The 17,254-nt window shown below is 44.5% G+C and overlaps 1 protein-coding gene and 1 long non-coding RNA gene across 2 annotated transcripts in view; one reads left to right on the plus strand and one right to left on the minus strand.

Moving 5' to 3' along the window:
* The first annotated feature begins 3,495 nt into the window (after positions 1 to 3,495).
* The window catches only part of NFAT5 (nuclear factor of activated T cells 5), a 161,774-nt gene continuing 148,015 nt past the window's right edge, over positions 3,496 to 17,254 (plus strand). Inside the window, 1 exon segment of the mRNA XM_030582298.1 lies at positions 3,496 to 4,127. Coding sequence (XP_030438158.1) covers positions 3,929 to 4,127 — 199 coding nt within the window. The 5' untranslated portion in view covers positions 3,496 to 3,928.
* LOC115660668 lies at positions 5,497 to 14,120 on the minus strand. Its single transcript, XR_004002880.1, has 3 exons — positions 14,027 to 14,120; positions 5,736 to 5,741; positions 5,497 to 5,506 (listed from the first exon to the last, which is right to left on the minus strand). It is a non-coding gene; the product is annotated as an uncharacterized LOC115660668 (long non-coding RNA).

The following is a 17,254-nucleotide window of genomic DNA, read 5'->3' on the forward strand; positions in this document are numbered from 1 at the left end:
CCATTGCACTAGGTACAGATACACAAAAGAGAACACCTATTATGAAGGGTTTAAGGAGGAGTCGGAAGTAGCCTTACAGCTCAGTTCAGGGAGAGAGCATCCCAAGAATAAGCACAGCTGGGAAGAAGGTGAAAAGACTTAAGAAAGAGCTGACGAGCAGAGGGCTGTGCTGATGCTAGCTGAGTAAAGAGGACGGGAAACACTGTAAGACAAAAGTGACCAACCCACAGAAGTGGACCTTTCTAGTCTGCCCTAAATGCTGGACAAAATGTATTCAGTTAAATAGGCAAGCTCTAAACACATGATACAGAGGCAACATTGTTGATTAACTCAATCTAATATACAAGATAAATCCGAGGCCGATTTTCTGTAACAGACAAACATGAACTGAACGCTTTCTACCCAAATACAAGGAATAAGGGAAGCAAGCAGATCAAACTAGAAGTGTGACTGAGAGATGGGGATCCTGACCTAGTGAACGTAACAGAATCATTCCACCATATTTCTCATGCCTATGCTGCAGAAGGCTACAGTCTCACAACTGGAATAAATAAGCTGTATATGAAAATGATTGGTTTGTGCAGTGATTGGAAAAAAATGACAAGTGCTATTAAATTAAAATGCAAAGAGGATACAGCAGGAAACTATTAATTGACTCAACAAAACCACCAAACTACTAATTGAAGAGTGAGTATGTTTGTGAGACACTTGGTTTAAGAAGAGAAGATAAGACAAATAGGAGGAAAATATTAAAGGGGACATCTGCATGAAAGAAAATGGGGGGGGGGGAAGAAAAAAAAACCACCTGGCCATAACTTGAACTGAAGTCAGAAGTTCCTGTACTTGCAGGGGAATTTAAGACAGCTGTTGGGGATAACATGCAGACAAATATGTATTGTAAAAGAGGTTCCTGAGTTATGAGAAGACAGCTGTGTGATCCAGAAAGCAGAGAATCCAGTCAGAATAGAGGGCATCCTAGATCTGCTTTTTACTGGAAGAAAAAGTTATAAGCATTCCCCTTATTCTTAATAAGTTATTTCCTTGGTAGACAGTATCTTGCTGTGAGTTTGAGTTCACTAGGACCATGATCCAAAACCCACTAAAGTAAATGGCAGTCTTTGAATGGACTTAAATAGGTTATGAATCAGGACCCCAAAGCCTGAAACTAATAGTGTTGACATTTGCTGTAAGAGCCTCTAACCCCTACAGCAACTGAAGTACACTGAAGTTATTACTTGCCTAAGAGCACGAGCAAGTCAGTCCAGCACTGATAAAAACAGAACCTAGAAGAATTCAGTCTTACCACTCAAACTACATTCTGCAGACCAGTCAGTCAGCTACTCCAGTGGCTCTCAACCTTTCCAGACTACTCTACCCCTTTCAGCAGTCGGATTTGTCTTGTGTATCCTAAGTTTCACCTCACTTAAAAGCTACTTGCTTGCAAAATCAGACAAAAACGCAAAAGTCTCACAGCACACTAGTACTGAAAAATCGCTGACTTTCTCATTTTACCATATAATTATAAAATAAATCAATTGGAATATTAATACTTACATGTCAATGTATGGTATATAGAGCAGTATAAACAAGTCATTGTCATTTTAGTTTGTACTGACTTTGCTAGTGCTTTTTATGTAGCCTGTTGTATAACTAGTCAAGTATCTAGATGAGTTGATATACCCCCGGAAGACCTCTACGTTTCCCCTGGTTGTGGTCTACTGAGTTACGCTGCATTGGTCAACTAGAGAATGCTGGGATACATTTTGCCTTTGTTTTTCACTATAAGAGGTGCACAATACACAACAGCCAAGGCTATCTGTAGTACTAAGTGCATTATGAATGCTCCAGCTATCTAAACCACCCCTGCATTGTCCTCTTATGAATGATAATCTAAATCCTAACTGTATTCCCTGCTGCTCAGTAAATGCTCACATTAATTTTATATTCATTTTTCTTCTCTGAATGCTGTTTTTATGTTAAATGCTAAATAGTGCCCTGCAGCAAGTGCTAACTGGAAGAGCAAATAATTTGAAAACAAAGTTTTAAGTTGCTAAGCAATCTCTTTCTTTCCAGCTCAACATACTGCAGCATCAAGTCATTCTGGCTAGAATCGCTAATGCCATTATTCTGACCCAATCCTGGCTATGTTGCATTTTTCACATATGCAGCCTGTGCCTATCCTGCTTTCCATATCCCTTGGAGGCAGCATCTTCCCTTCTATTGATTCAAAATATGTCTAGCATTAATACCTGCTTGCAGCAATTTCCAAACTGCACTCCAGGCAGCTTTTGCTGCTGGTCTAGGGACATCTAGTCAGTCACATGGTATTGACTCTCCTGGTTTCCAGCTGAAATAGAATAGGTGTAAGGGGAAGAAGAAGCAAAAGCACAGTGTGCTTCATTTTATCCAAAGAGGACAAAACCCTTATGGCATTAAAGTCAACTTAAAATACTCCTGAAACTGCCACAAGGATGTAACTCATTTGTGAATGGGAGCCGCTTTCCGTGAGACACTCTTTATTAAGATGTGGTTCACACTACAATGACAGTGTCTTATTAAATAACCTCGAGCTAGAGCACCACAGATGGTTTTTGTTAGCTATCTGGCTAAGCAGTATTAAACTGGTCAGTGCTTGTCTGGAAGATCATCAAGGAAATTCCAGGTGGTGCAGTAAGTGGCCTTAGTGACTCCAATAGGGGGAGGAAAGTTCTTTCTGTTATGATGCAGGAACATTCTTCTAGATGAGACTTAAAACTGAGGTCCAGCCCCCACCCCCTGTGATCTTCAGAGATCCCACAGCAATTTTTTGCAAGAGTAGGACTGTTGGTCTGAAAGCCAAATCCACTCCCTCCAGCTACACAGGTACTTCTCCTAACAAAGTAAATGGGAGCTACATCCATGTAATTCAGGTTAGAGAACGAGAACTGGGGCCTTCAATGTCCAAGCCAGATTTCAACTTTGTTAATGATATTCCCTCTCTGCTGTGGCTGGACGTGATATTCTTCATTTCCCACAACTAAATGGTTCTAATGGCTGCTGTATTCCAGATGGGAAGTGGCTGCATTTCAAGTGGTGGGGAAGTTGCAGTGGTGCATACACTGTATTCTTAGCCTATAATTTTGTAAAGCATTTGGAGGGATACAAAAGATCCTATATAAATCAATAAATTAAATCCAATGTTCTTTACATGGTGTGCCAATTAATATTAGCAGCAGAATATTTTACTCTAATTCTCCTAGCAGGGGGTGCTCTAGGGAATGGTGCAAGAGTGTTGGGAGTGTATGACCACCGACGGTGAATTAAGTTTATAATTCCTAGGCCTGGCTATATCAGCAGGCCCTGTTGCAGTGTTCTGGCACACAGCTAGTCCAGTAGCAGTGGGGAAGATCAGTGCTTATCAGCTCCCAATAACAGCTGCAATAAGCAGAGCAGCAATAAATACCTCTACCCTGGTAGAACAAACAGCCTCTCTCCCAGTGCAGCTTCTGCTGATGAAGATAGTGGGCTTTTTTCTCCAGCTGACAGATGGTGATACTGAGGCTTTCCTGGCACCAACAGTGTTTTGTAAGGAGTTAATTTTTAGAGAGGATAAGAGGCAGAAGGGCCAAAATGTTTAATTTGGAACAGCTACAGCTCTGACTTGCCAGTCGGGTTCATACAGCTGAACACAGGAAATCTCTTGAATCAGCCACTGATACTAGCTGTTATCCCTACTGTGAAGAGCGGAACTTCACGGGGACTGTTCAGCTGTGATCATTAGGACTACATACTGGGCTGACTCATGGAAAAGAAGATTGTGGCAAACAGTTAAAGATTCTACCCAGGAACAGTCTCAATAGCATTTAGGCTGTGACAACCCCAAAGGAATTTCCCTGCTGAACTTGTTCTGCAGTGAATTGATAACTCTGGCTGAATTGTGAACTCTGGCATGCTGGAGCCAAACTGCCACCAAGCAGAGTGGAAACCTGGAGAGTCTCACAGCTCCCTATGGCAGAACCTGGCTGACTCACTGGAAGTGATGCGTTCACTCTTGGGTGACGAGAGGGTCCTTTGTGCAGCTCCACGGCCTGTTTATCCATGGAGTTTTATCTCCAGAGGAACCCACTCACCTGCCATTCCTGTTGGAGGTAAGTGACCAGGACAGCTACGTTTCAATAGGTGAAAAATCATTCAAAAGCTTATTTCAGGAGGTTATTTTTTAACGGCTAGGAGGCTGTATAGTTGTAATGGCTTTATCCCACCCATGAGAGCTATGTATGCTGGTGCATGAAGGGCTGGGGAGGCACCAGAGGCTGAGCTCCACTTTTGTGTAGCTCTTTTAGAGTTCTATAAGAATATGTATGCTAAACATCTGTATTGCTGCTAACGCTGCAAAAAGGAAGCTAAAAAGCCCTCAAAGTGTTCTAAGATTAACATCCGAGTCTCTCTTCAAGTTGGCAAATATTGTTAATAGCTGGATCCAATTTATAAAGAGTTTGAGAACATGATTGAGAAGAAAACAGTTATTTTATTTTGGAACGATTACAAAAATATTGACCCCTTCATCACAAGACGATCAGCATTGTATTATACAGATAAGGGAAGCATCTTGCAAATAATTTCCTTTGATTAATGAGGGGGCCCTGAAATACTGTTCTAAGATTTGTCACAACCGCTCTTTTCCAGGTGATTTTTAAAAAAATAATTATTTCCTCCTTTATAAAAGGAAACCAGCAATTAACAATAGTCAACAATTTTCCCTGGAAAACTGAATTTACAGAAGAACATATTTGATCAGAAACATTTACATTAGTTTAATAAAATGTGCTAAGATTATTTTCTCAAAGTACTTCATAGCCTCGGAAGGTAACATTTCTTATTTCCTCATTTTATGTATAGTGAAATATGTCTGAAGTGACTTCAGGTATTTGGCAAAAAGTTGCTTGCTTCGTGGAGGCAGCTTAGTAAGAGGGGGCAGAGGTATACTTAGTATATTTGTGGATATTTTGGCATAGTTTTTTAAGACAGGGAGATGCCTAATAAGGGTAGACTCCTGTGCAGGTTCCACTGTACTGTCAAAAGTTAATGTCCCCTCATTTCTAATACAGACAGATTTGGGATTTTAATTTGATTATCTTGCTTATAAAGCTAAAACTCTAATACCCCATAATGCAAATGTGTACATTAGCCTCACTTAGGTTAGTGCATCTTGAGAAAATCAAGCTATATATTGTTTAAGGACAAAGTTAAAAAAAATGTTGGAGCTGTACATTCAACAAGGAAAAAAACACCATGGCCAAATTTTTCAAACTTAGGTTCCTAAAATTAGGCAGTAGAGTCCCTCTTTAGCCACCTCAGCAGAAGTGACCACACCCATAACTTCCTCTGAAACTTATGGAAGCTGCATGAAAATAAAATGGCTTGATGTAGGTGCTAACTTTAAGCACCTCCCTTTCAAAATTCAGGTTTCTATCTGTAAGGGTCATTTGTATATTTGCACAAGAGGTTTTGATGAGACTGGAATAAACTAAAGCGATGAAAGGAAACATTAATTGTGACAGATAGTTGTATATAAGGTATAGCTTTAAGAACTTCCAATATTCAATTTTACAACAGCAAAATATACCGACAACAGCTAAAAAGCAAACATTCAAAGAGGAACAAATTAACAGCTCAGCCAGCTAGTGAATCAGCTGTAACAATGCTCCTTCTCAGCTTTCTCCAAAAACTCTCTAAAATAAAGCCAGTGTACCTACGCCCTCCTTTGTGTATTTGTTTTATTTTTAAATAATGGTGAAATTTGGGCCCTTCTCTATTGAGGTGGGATTCCTCTACAGCTGCATGAGAAAAGAGGTGGTTGAGGGTCTGTCAAATATACTTCAGTATACTTACAGATTTCAAAACAACACTGCCCTCCTGTGAAGGAGAGACCAACTGAACATAGTTGAGCAATATCCATCCTGGTGGCAGTAGGGAACACCTAGTAAGGCCTGTGGCGAGACGGTAGGATACCCCACAGCCCCGCTGAGGGACGAACCTCCCCTACCACCACTGTAGGCAGAGCCGCTGGGTCCTGCGCCCGCCCCTCAGAGATCATGGCGCAGACCCGGAAGTGTAAAAGCTCGCCTGCAGAGCTCAGTCAAGGCCCAGCCACTGCAGGGGCCAGATGTCTGCGGCTGCTGCCAGCCGGAGCTCACACCCGGCCAGCCGAGCCTGCCCCGCGCTCGCTACCCCGAGGAGGACTGGCCGAGCCTGCCCCGCGCCAGCTACCCAGAGGAGGACTGGCCGAGCCTGCCCCGCGCTCGCTACCCCGAGGAGGACCGGCCGAGCCTGCCCCGCGCCAGCTACCCCGAGGAGGACTGGCCGAGCCTGCCCCGCGCCAGCTACCCCGAGGAGGACTGGCCGAGCCTGCCCCGTGCCAGCTACCCCGAGGAGGACTGGCCGAGCCTGCCCCGCGCTCGCTACCCCGAGGAGGACTGGCCGGGACCACCCCGGTCCAGCTACCCCAAGGAAGGGCTGAGCCGGCCTCTTGCCAGCTACCCCGAGGAGGACCGGCCGAGCCTGCCCCGTGCCAGCTACCCCGAGGAGGACTGGCCGAGCCTGCCCCGCGCTCGCTACCCCGAGGAGGACTGGCCGGGACCACCCCGGTCCAGCTACCCCAAGGAAGGGCTGAGCCGGCCTCTTGCCAGCTACCCCGAGGAGCCGCTGAGCCTACCATCGGCTACTTACCCAGAGGTGTTTGAGACCGCTGGTGACGCTACGACGACTCAGGTACCCTACGAGGGGGAGAGTGGAAGTAGCCCGGGGCAGCCGACCCCAGTCTGGCTGCAGCACTGCCAGAGCCCATGTCAGTGTGTTGTGGCCAGGATCCCCCCTGACAGCAGCGAGTCTCTGCCACTGCTAGGGCCCCAGCTGGGACCCAGTGGAGTGGGAGGGCCTGTGTCCCCCCTGCCACCTCACTCCGGGGTGGCAGACTCCCCCTTTCCCTGGCCTGAGGAGGCCGAAGCCTAAGACTATTACTGCTCAGCCCTGCCTGAAGGTCTGAGTATTCTGACTCAGTGTTCGCTGTTCCGCCCTGACCTAGGGCCTGGGCCGGTTTCGGACTATTGACTCAGACCCGCCCGGGGGTCTAAACCCCCCTGACTGAGTGTGCGTTATTCCCCACGACAGCAGAGCCACCGGCTGGCGAACTAGAGCGAGGCGGTGGGATATCCCATAGCCCCACTGAGGGACAAACTGCGGCCAAGCCGCACCACAAGGCCCTAAGGCTAATATGAGGAATAATGCTAAGGGGCTGTGGAGGAAACATTGGCCAGTCCTCAGTTTAGAGAAAGGGAGGGTCTTTTTGGACCAGGTCTCTACACAGTCCCACTTGTGGGATGTACACACATTACCACTGAGCTTTGGTTGGTTTCTGGAAAGCATAGTCCACTGGAGCTGCATAATGCCCTTTAACCACAGAGCTGAGGTTATAAAAGGGTTGTGCTAGGGCCCTTTATATTCTAAGTGGTGTCCCTACATATGGCCCTCTACGTTATTTAAAAAAAATTAATAACATTATTAGCGCCTTTCTGTGGGCCCTGCTCAATCATCATGACTATCACTTAGAAAACTACAGCTCCCTGTAGCCAAGGGAGGTGGGAGTTGGCTCCCAGACCTACAAAATTACTATTATGCTTTCATCGTGTCCCAGGTGTCAAATTGGTTCCAGCATGCTAACCATCTAAGTAGGCAGAAATTGAATGGATATAAATGCATCCAATTCCCCCTGTGGATCTGCTCAGTTCCTCTTGTCCAATGGAGGAAAAATGAAGGTCCTACACAGTAGTGGTCACATGAAGGGTATGGGCATCCCAGTTAGGAGGTACCAAATTCATCCTTGCTGTCATGGAACAGGACCTATCTGAGGTAACCCAGACTTGCAAATTGAGGGGAGAGGGAAACTATAAAATAAAATAATAATTGGAGATATACCAATCTCCTAGACTGGAAGGGACCTTGAAAGGTCATTGAGTCCAGCCCCCTGCTTTCACTAGCAGGACCAAGTACTGATTTTTGCCCCAGATCCCTCAGTGGCCCCCTCAAGGATTGAACTCACAATCTTAGGTTTAGCAGGCCAATGCTCAAACCATCATATGGATTTCCCAATTAGTCAGGGATGAGGGATTTGTCTCTTGTCTAATACTAAAAGCAACAATATGACCTGCCTACCACTATTTACAACTAAACACTTACTAATATATCAGTTTGGTCCAGATGCCTTAGGACTGGCTGAGGCCCAGGAGCTACTGGGAAGCATAGACTCTTAGACTTTAACGTCAGAAGGGACCATTGTGATCATCTAGTCTGACCTCCTGCACATCACAGGCCACAGAATCTCACCCACCCACTCCTTATCTGAGCCACTGAAGTCCTCAAATCATAGTTTAAGAACTTCAAGATGCCAAGAATCTTCCAGCAAGTGACCTGTGCCCCACACTGCAGAGGAAGGTGAAACACCCACAGGGCCTCTGTCAATCTGCCCTGGAGGAAAATTCCTTCTCGACCCCAAATATGGTGATCAGCTAAACTCTGAGCATGTGGGCAAGACTCACCAGCCAGACACCCAGGAAAGAATCTTGAAAATGCTTCATAAAGTCCCCAGACCCATGTCTATTCAGTATCCTTTATTAATTACGAGTAACTCTAGTGATCTGGAGTTCTTTGTGAAAATGTGGAGAGTTATCACAGCCCTTAAAACAACCCCAATGGCAGGGCATGTTACAGATGCTTCTGTGGATCTTGGGCTACACCAGATACAACAAAAAAATTATATTCAAAATGTCTTGGATGCCACAGAGATTATGGAAAAAATGGGCCTTGTCCTCTAATGTTTGTTGGTGCTGCAGTAAAGAAACAGGAACCTGGCTGCATATGTTATGGGACTGTCTAAGAGTCAGGCAGTTAAGCAGAGAGATGGACATGAGAGTGAAAACAGTGCTTGGCTTCAGCAACCAAACCTCAGCTAAAAATAACACCCTATAGGTTATGTACCTACTACCCTGGGTTTAACTCCTCCACAAGACTTTGGTACTTGAGGCCTGTAGTGATTACCAAGTGCATGATTTTACAAAACTGGAGGAGCAATGTATTTGGACCTGTCTGAGTTAGCCGTAAAGGAAAGTATTGCTTATTGATGTAGACAGCAATTATATTAATTTTGAAATTTTCACATGAATTATATGAAGAAATTTGCACCCTGTCTCTTGATACATTTGGATAAAGAATGGTGAAGTCTGATATTATTTGAGTTATTTGCATTCCACTTGGCCTCTCTGCTTTTTCTTTCCCTCTTCTTGCCACTCACCTTCTCTTTCCTTTGTTTGCCTATTTGTGTTTTGTTTTTATTGTTATCCCCGCCCTTAACATGTTATGGCTGTGTAATATTGTATGGTCTTGCAGCTTTGACAAATTGTAAAGTTGCATAATTACACAATTTTCTTGGATATACTATGAAATGTGGACTATTTGGTAGCATATACAAGCTATGAGTCATTTATCTATTTGTATTTTTTGTTTCTTTAGGAAAATTAATAAAAAATAATCACAAAACCCAGAAGGGATGTGCACACCGAACCATTTGTTCCTCTTTTCCCCATGGTCAGTTGTGGGTATAGGAGTTGTTTCTCTCTGCCTGGAGAGATTTCTGTTATTTTTTTTTAAATCCCAATCTCCTTATTTATTAAGATGTATAATAGTTAGCTAACTAGTTAGTGTTAGCTTGTAATATTACATAATTCATTTTTCCCCCCAGATGCAGGATTGTCAAAGATCCAGAGAACAATGCTGGATTTAAGCAGGGTGCATGATGTATGTTCCTGGAGGCAAGTGTGCATTCCTTAGTACCCATTCTGCCAGAAGGAAGTTCATTCCTTGGATTAGGACCATCATGCCTCAAGCCCACACTGATAGCCACAGGTGGCTCTGTGCCTTCCCCAGAGTCTGAGTCCAGACATAGGATCAGTTCTGGAACAGCCTCCTGTCCCTGAGAAGGGACAAAGGGTCAGTTTAGATGATTGTAAACTCTTTGGGGCAGGGACCCCATGTGTTCTGTGTTTGTACAGCACCAATCACAATGGGATCCTGATCCCTGACTGTGGCTCCTATGCACTACCACAATATATATAATAATCATCTTGAGAGCCACAATTAGATAGATCAAGTCCATGGCTTCAGTACCTAGTCTTCATTAGGCATGAGACCACACTGGCTTAGAGGAGAGAGCCTTCTAGTGCCAGAACTTTATTAGTGCAGAAGCAGATATTGTCTTCTAAGGATCCCATTGGTCCAGGTACTGAAGAAACCTGGTCCTAAGCAGATACTTACTTCTGTGCTGATGTAACCCCGACAGACCCCAGTCGTCTCTGCAGCTTAGTGGATAAGCCTCTACCGCATGAGCTAAAAGCCAGCTGGCAGGTAGCTAAGGCTGCAGAGCAGACTCCTTTTATCTCACTCTGTAAAATGGGCTCAGTGCCACTATGTGGAGTGGAACACCACACCCAGGAGGTGTGTAGATTACACTGACACCAGATTCCATTGGTACTGGAGAGCTTTGTTGTGTTGGATTAAGCCAGTGCAGCTAACTCCCACCCCATCCCTACACCTCCCCCAGTACCAGGATCTTCCATAGTCAAGAAGACGCTGGTGCCATGCCATGAGGCTATCAGTGCAAAGACTTTGGGTATGTCTACACTGCAATTAAAAACCCGCAGATGGCCCTTGCCAGCTGATCTGGGCTCACTGGCCTTGGGCTGCGGGGACGTTTAACTGCAGTGTAGATGTCTGGGCTCAGGCTGGAGCCCAGACTTTAGGACTCTGCAAGGTGGGAGGTAACAAAGCTCAAGCCAGAATATCTACACCACAATAAAACAGCCCTGGAGCTCAATCCCTGTGAGCCTGTGTCAGCTGGCATGTGCAGCCATAGGTGTCTAATTGCAGTGTAAACATACCGTTTGAGACAGCCTCCAAAGTCTCAGGTGCATAAGAATGGCCATACTGGGTCAGATCAAAGGTCCATTTAGCCTAGTATCCTGTCTGCCAACAGTGGCCAATCCCAGGTGCCCCAACGGGAATGAACAGAACAGGTAATCATCAGGTGATCCATTCCCTATCACCCATTCCCAGCTTCTTGCAAACAGAAGCTAGGGACACCATCCCTGCCCATCCTGGCTGAAAGCCACTGATGGACCTATCCTCCATGAACTTATCTAGTTCTTTTTTGAACCCCGTTATATAGTCTTGGCCTTTACAACATCCTCTTACAAGGCATTCACAGGTTGACTGTGTGATGTTTGAAAAAATATTTTCTTTTGTTTGTTTAAACCTGTTGCCTATTAATTTCATTTGGTGACCTCTAGTTCTTGTGTCATGAGAAGAAGTAAATAACATTTCCTTATTTACTTTCTCTACACCAGTCATGATTTTATAGACCTCTGTCATATCCCCCTTTAGTCCATAGGCGCTGAGTTCGTGGGTGCTCTGGGGCTGGAGCACCCATGGGGAAAAACACACCGGCAGCTCCCCACTCTGCCCTCCCCATCCCAGCTCACCTCTGCCTCCTCCCCTGAGCATGCCACATGCCCACTATTCCTCCCTAGCTCCTAGCGCTTGCGCTGTGAAACAGCTGTTTCACGCGTCTGGGAGGGAGGGGAGAGGAGGGGGGACGTGACGCGTTCAGGGAAGAGGTGGGCCTGGGGTTGGGATTTGGGGAAGGGGACCAATAGGGGCAGGGACGGGGCGGAGTTGGGGTGGGGACTTTGGGGAAGGGGTTGGAATGGGGGCAAGGCAGGGAAAGGGTGGAGTCGGGGCAGGAGGGGGTGCAAGCACCCACCGGCATCAGGGAAAGTTGGTGCCTATGCCTTAGTCATCTCTTTTCCAAGCTGAAAAGTCCTAGTCTTATTAATCGCTCCCATAATGGAAGTCGTTTCATATCCCTAATCATTTTTGTTTCCCTTTTCCGAACCTTTTCCAGTTCCAATATATCTTTTTTGAGATGGAGCAACCACATCTGCATGCAGTATTCAAGATGTGGGCGTACCATGGATTTATATAGCGGCAATATGATATTTTGTGTCATATTATTTATCCCTTTCTTAATGATGCCCAACATTCTGTTTGCTTTTTTGACTGCTGCTGCACATTGAGTGGATGTTTTCAGCGAACTATCCATAATGACTCCAAGATCTCTGTCTTGAGTGGTAACAGCTAATTTAGATCCCATCATTTTATATGTATAGTTGGGATTATATTTTCCAATGTACATTACTTTGCATTTATCAATATTGAATTTCATCTGCTATTTTGTTGCCCAATTATGCAGTTTTGAGAGATCCTTCTGTAGCTCTTCACTGTTTGCTTGGGTCTTAGCTCTTTTGAGTAGTTTTCATAGAATCATAGAATATTAGGGTTGGAAGAGACCTCAGGAGGTCAACCAGTCCAAACTCCTGCTCAAAGCAGGACCAACACCAACTAAATCATCCCATCCAGGGCTTTGTCAAGCCGAGCCTTAAAAACCTCTAAGGATGGAGATTCCACCACCTCTCTGGGTAACCCATTCCAGTGCTTCACCACCCTCCTAGTGAAATAGTGTTTCCCAATATCCAGCCTAGACCTAACCCACTGCAACTTGAGACCATTGCTTCTTGTTCTGTCATCTGCCACCACTGAGAATAGCCAAGCTCCAGCCCTTTTGGTACCTCCCTTCAGGTATCTGAAGGCTGCTATCAAATCCCCCCTCATTCTTCTCTTCTGCAGACTAAATAATCCCTGTTCCCTCAGCCTCTCCTTGTAAGTCGTGTGCCCCAGCCCCCTAATCATTTTCATTGCCCTCCGCTGGACTCTCTCCAATTTGTCCACATCCTTTCTGTAGTGGTGGTGGTGGTGGTAGGAAGAGGGGGCGGTGGACCAAAACTGGACACAATACTCCAGGTGTGGCCTCACCAGTGCCGAATAGAGGGGAATAATCACTTCCCTTGATCTGCTGGCAGTCCTCCTACTAATGCAGCCCAATATGCCATTGGCCTTCTTGGCAACAAGGGCACACTACTGACTCATATCCAGCGTCTCGTCTACTGTAATCCCCAGGTCCTTTTCTGCAGAACTGCTGCTTAGCCAGTCGGTCCCTAGCCCGTAGCGGTGCATGGGATTCTTCTTTCCTAAGTGTATGACTCTGCACTTGTCCTTGTTGAACCTCATCAGATTTATTTTGGCCCAATCCTCCAATTTGTCTAGGTTATTCTGGACCCTATCCCTACCCTCCCCAGCTTAGTGTCATCTGTGAACTTGCTGAGAGTGCAGTTCATCCCATCATCCAGATCATTAATAAAGATGTTGAACAAAACTGGCCTCAGGACCAGTCCCTGTAGCACTCTGCTTGATACCGGCTGCCAACTAGACATTGAGCCATTGATCGCTACCTGTTGAGCCCGACAATCTAGCCAGCTTTCTATCCACCTTACGGTACATTCATCCAATCCATACTTCTTTAACTTTCTGGCAAGAATACTGTGGGGTTTGTATCATCTGCAAATTTTGCCACCTCATTGTTTACCCATTTTTCCAGGTTATTTATAAATATGTTGAATAGGACTGGTCTCAGTACAGACCCTTGGGGGACACCTCAGTCTCTTTTCCTATGTAGCCTTACTGGCAGGGTCTTTCCTCTGACCCTTGGGAGTCTGGGGATTTAACAGATCAGCCATAAGACTCCTCCTCACCTTTCTGTCTCTCATAAGACAACTATGTTGTTTATTTGCTTCCCAGACCAGTAGAAATGTTTGCAGCACCATCCCCTCTGGTAGCCAGTACTCCTGACTACCTGTCTATTCAAGAAGTGGCACTGTCCATCTATAGACCTCTTCCTGTCAAATAGCAAAGTTTCTCTTGTTCTGCTTCAGAGCAGGGATGGACAGACTATCACCCATGTATTTCTGTTGAGAGCAGAGCATAGAGGAAGCTTATACATTCTCATTGATTCCTTCAATCCCACCTGTGGTGAAAAAGATAGAACCCAGGCCTGGTCCACATTACACAGTTAAATTGATTTAAACAGCATTAAATCGATTTAACTCTATACCCATCCACACTGCAAGGCACTTTAAATCGATTTTAAGGGCTCTTAAAATCGATTTCTGTACTCCTCCCCAACGAGAGGGGTAACCCTAAAATCGATATTACTATATCGATTTAGGGTTAGTGTGGACGGAAATCGAAGTTATTGGTCTCATTCCTTTAATGTAGCTACCCAGAGTACACCGCTCCGGAAATCGATGGTAGCCTAGGACCATGGACGCACACCACCAAATTAATGTGCCCTAGTGTGGACGCATAAAATCGATTTTATAATATCGGTTTTATAAAACCAGTTTTAGTAATTTCGATTTTATGCTGTAGTGTAGACGTAGCCCCAGCCATATTAGTTGTTCCAGTATGGGCCAGATAGTACTGACACATGCTTCTTCTTTGAGTGGCTCTGCATATTCCCACTTGTGGGGTATTTTGCCACGCTGTTGTGCCCAACAGAAGAACCTTCTCCAAGCACTGCCTGTTGGAGCACACATGAGCCCCATTTGACTTTTCCTGTGGTGATTTTGAATGTTCTAGGGAAAAGACTATACAAGGGGGTGCTTCTCTCTCTCTACCATCTCAGTTCTTTTCACCTGCTGTGCGAGATGGAAATGAACTGTGCTGGTCCTTCAGATCCGGAGTTTCTCCAGTTATAGTGCCTTGTTATAGCTGTTGTTCTTAGTATAGTTTTAGTATAAGGTAATTTATGTACAGTAGAATATAGATAGTTTAATATAACTTTCATAAGGCAATTCCATGTGTTAGGGTGGAACTGCAGAAGAAGAAGCTGAGCTTTAAGAGAGATGTTTCATTACCAGCTGTCATCCTGGTGTCAGATAAATGCATGAAGTGCCTTACGTGCCTGGCAGAAGGACACTTTTTGTATGGGTGTTCTATTTGCCAGACTTTCATTCCCAGATTAAGGAGAGGCAGAACAGAAACTGCTGCTGCTCAGGGAATCTCTGGCTGCTAAATCAACCAGTTCTGGAAGATCACTGGCTCTGAAAACTAATAGGCCTGATTTGGTTTTGATGGCTTCTTTTAGCAAGGTTGAGTTCCAAGTCATTGGGTTCTTTATCAGTTCCAGTTTCTGATCCTTTAGCTAAAACGTCAAGCATTTGAAGGCACCTTTGATAGAAAATGGTCAATGGCCTGCTAAGGAACCTAAAGCCATATTGTTTCTGACCGTTTTGGTTCCAAAGAAGCAGTTGAAGGAGAAGACAGCGACTGTTAGCAATGCCAGATCCAGCACGTCAGACTTACTGAATCTGTCCGAGTCTGACCTAGCCTCTAAGATTCTGACTTTGAAATCCGGACCTTCCTCAGATTCAAAGAGAATGTTAACAATTGTGGCTGATGACCATCTTCCTGCACCTAAGGCCAGGTCTACATTAGGAAATTAGATAAGCATAACTGTGTCGCTCATGGGTGTGAAAAATCCCCAACGCTGAGGGACAGTAAAACTGACCTACCCCTGATCTCCCAATGACATAGCAACTGCCTCTTGGGGAGGTGGAGCTGCCTCTTAGCTCAGATGCAGTATTTTAAGTGCAGACCTGCTCTAAACATTCCTCAGGTCTGTCTGACAAAAACCTGGCAATGAGGAAGAGAGTCTTCCTCAGTTCCACAGTTTGCTTCATTGTCACTTGAAAAGGGGAGAAGAGCAGAGGAGAGAGAGAATTTTTTTCCTGACCCTTTTATGTCGCTTCCTCCTAAGACTCCTACAGACAGATCTTTCTCATCCTTTATTTCTTTTCACCCTAAGGTTCCACTGCTGTCTCCAGTGGGATCCATAGTGGATCTGAGAGGGAGGATAGAGGATGATGGAGGAAGAATCAAGAGTCCTAATTTGTCCTTAGTTATGTCTCCTCCTTATAGTTTTGCTCCTCCTATGGTATATTTCCAGATCCCCGCTACTGCAGAGACTGGCAGCTCTGGTCTTCAAGTCCCTATTGGAGTCCACCACCACAGTTACTGGGTCAACCTCCTTATGGATGGAGAGGTGAAGTTTAATCTGTTAAGGATCTGGTTAGTCAACAGTTCTCAGATCCGGTTCTTCCATATCTGTTGGTAGCTCATATGGTAGAAACTGATATGCTTTCTGAAGAAGAGGATAAGGAGAGAGCTACTCTTTTTGAACAGGAATAAATGGATACACTCTTTGATCCAGATGTATCATCCTATGAATTTGTGGGCACAGCGTCTGTGTCCTCCCCCTCTGAAGATGCTTTGCAGTTCCATGACCTTGTGGATCGCATAGTAGCCACATTAAATTTAAAATGTAAGACTCTGGATCAGTACCAGAGCAGGCACAGACATAACATTTAAAAAAGTCTAAGGGAAACTTCCTTGATTTGCTGACCAAGACCCAAGCTCATAATTCCATGTTTCTCCTGGAACAGTTGCTGGTATTCTCCTCCCTTCAGTACCAGGAACTGGAAGAGCTTCCCCCTAGGCATGAGTGAATGAAAACTAAGAAGGATTATTCTAATAAAAATTAAGTATGAATATGTAAAATTCAGTATAAATAAAATGAAATTTGAAACAATCTAGGGTCTGCTGAATCCTTTAATTCTAACATCTGCTTAATACAGAAGGTATATTTTATATCTGAGATTTAAAATTGTATCTGTACGTGTGAGCTCATTCTGTGTAAAGGACTACCTTAGAAAATACACTGATTGAATGAAGCAATGAGGTTGTTCTGTAGCTCCCAGTAAGCATGGCATCCCAAAAGGCCCACAAGCACCACACTGCAGAAAGCTCAGAATAGTTTTGTTTATTGTTTTCTTCTATGCAGGGTCCAGAGGCCTACTTGTTGAACTTACGATTTGCAAAATTTCTCTCAGAAATGTCTCACTTACCCCAAACATGCAAGTGTATCAGGAGAGGAATATTCAACATGTGGGTTAACATATCGCTAGATAGTAGAAAGAGCCAGTTATAAAATAGATATGTATTTATAAAGAGAAGAACCAAAATAACTAAATTGTGCTGTGGAAGTTAACAGGTGTTTCTTTTAACTAAGTACAACCCTAAAATTTTAAATATTGCAGCTTCAAAAATATCTTCTGATATAATTAAGGAATACAATTGCATGAATATTACTTTCATAGCACCTTTAACCTGAGGATCTCAGCAGTTTAGAAACATTAAACTTCTTGACACCCTT

This window comes from Gopherus evgoodei, chromosome 12 (genome assembly GCF_007399415.2).
Source record: "Gopherus evgoodei ecotype Sinaloan lineage chromosome 12, rGopEvg1_v1.p, whole genome shotgun sequence".
In the NCBI taxonomy this organism is placed as follows: Eukaryota; Metazoa; Chordata; order Testudines; family Testudinidae; genus Gopherus; species Gopherus evgoodei.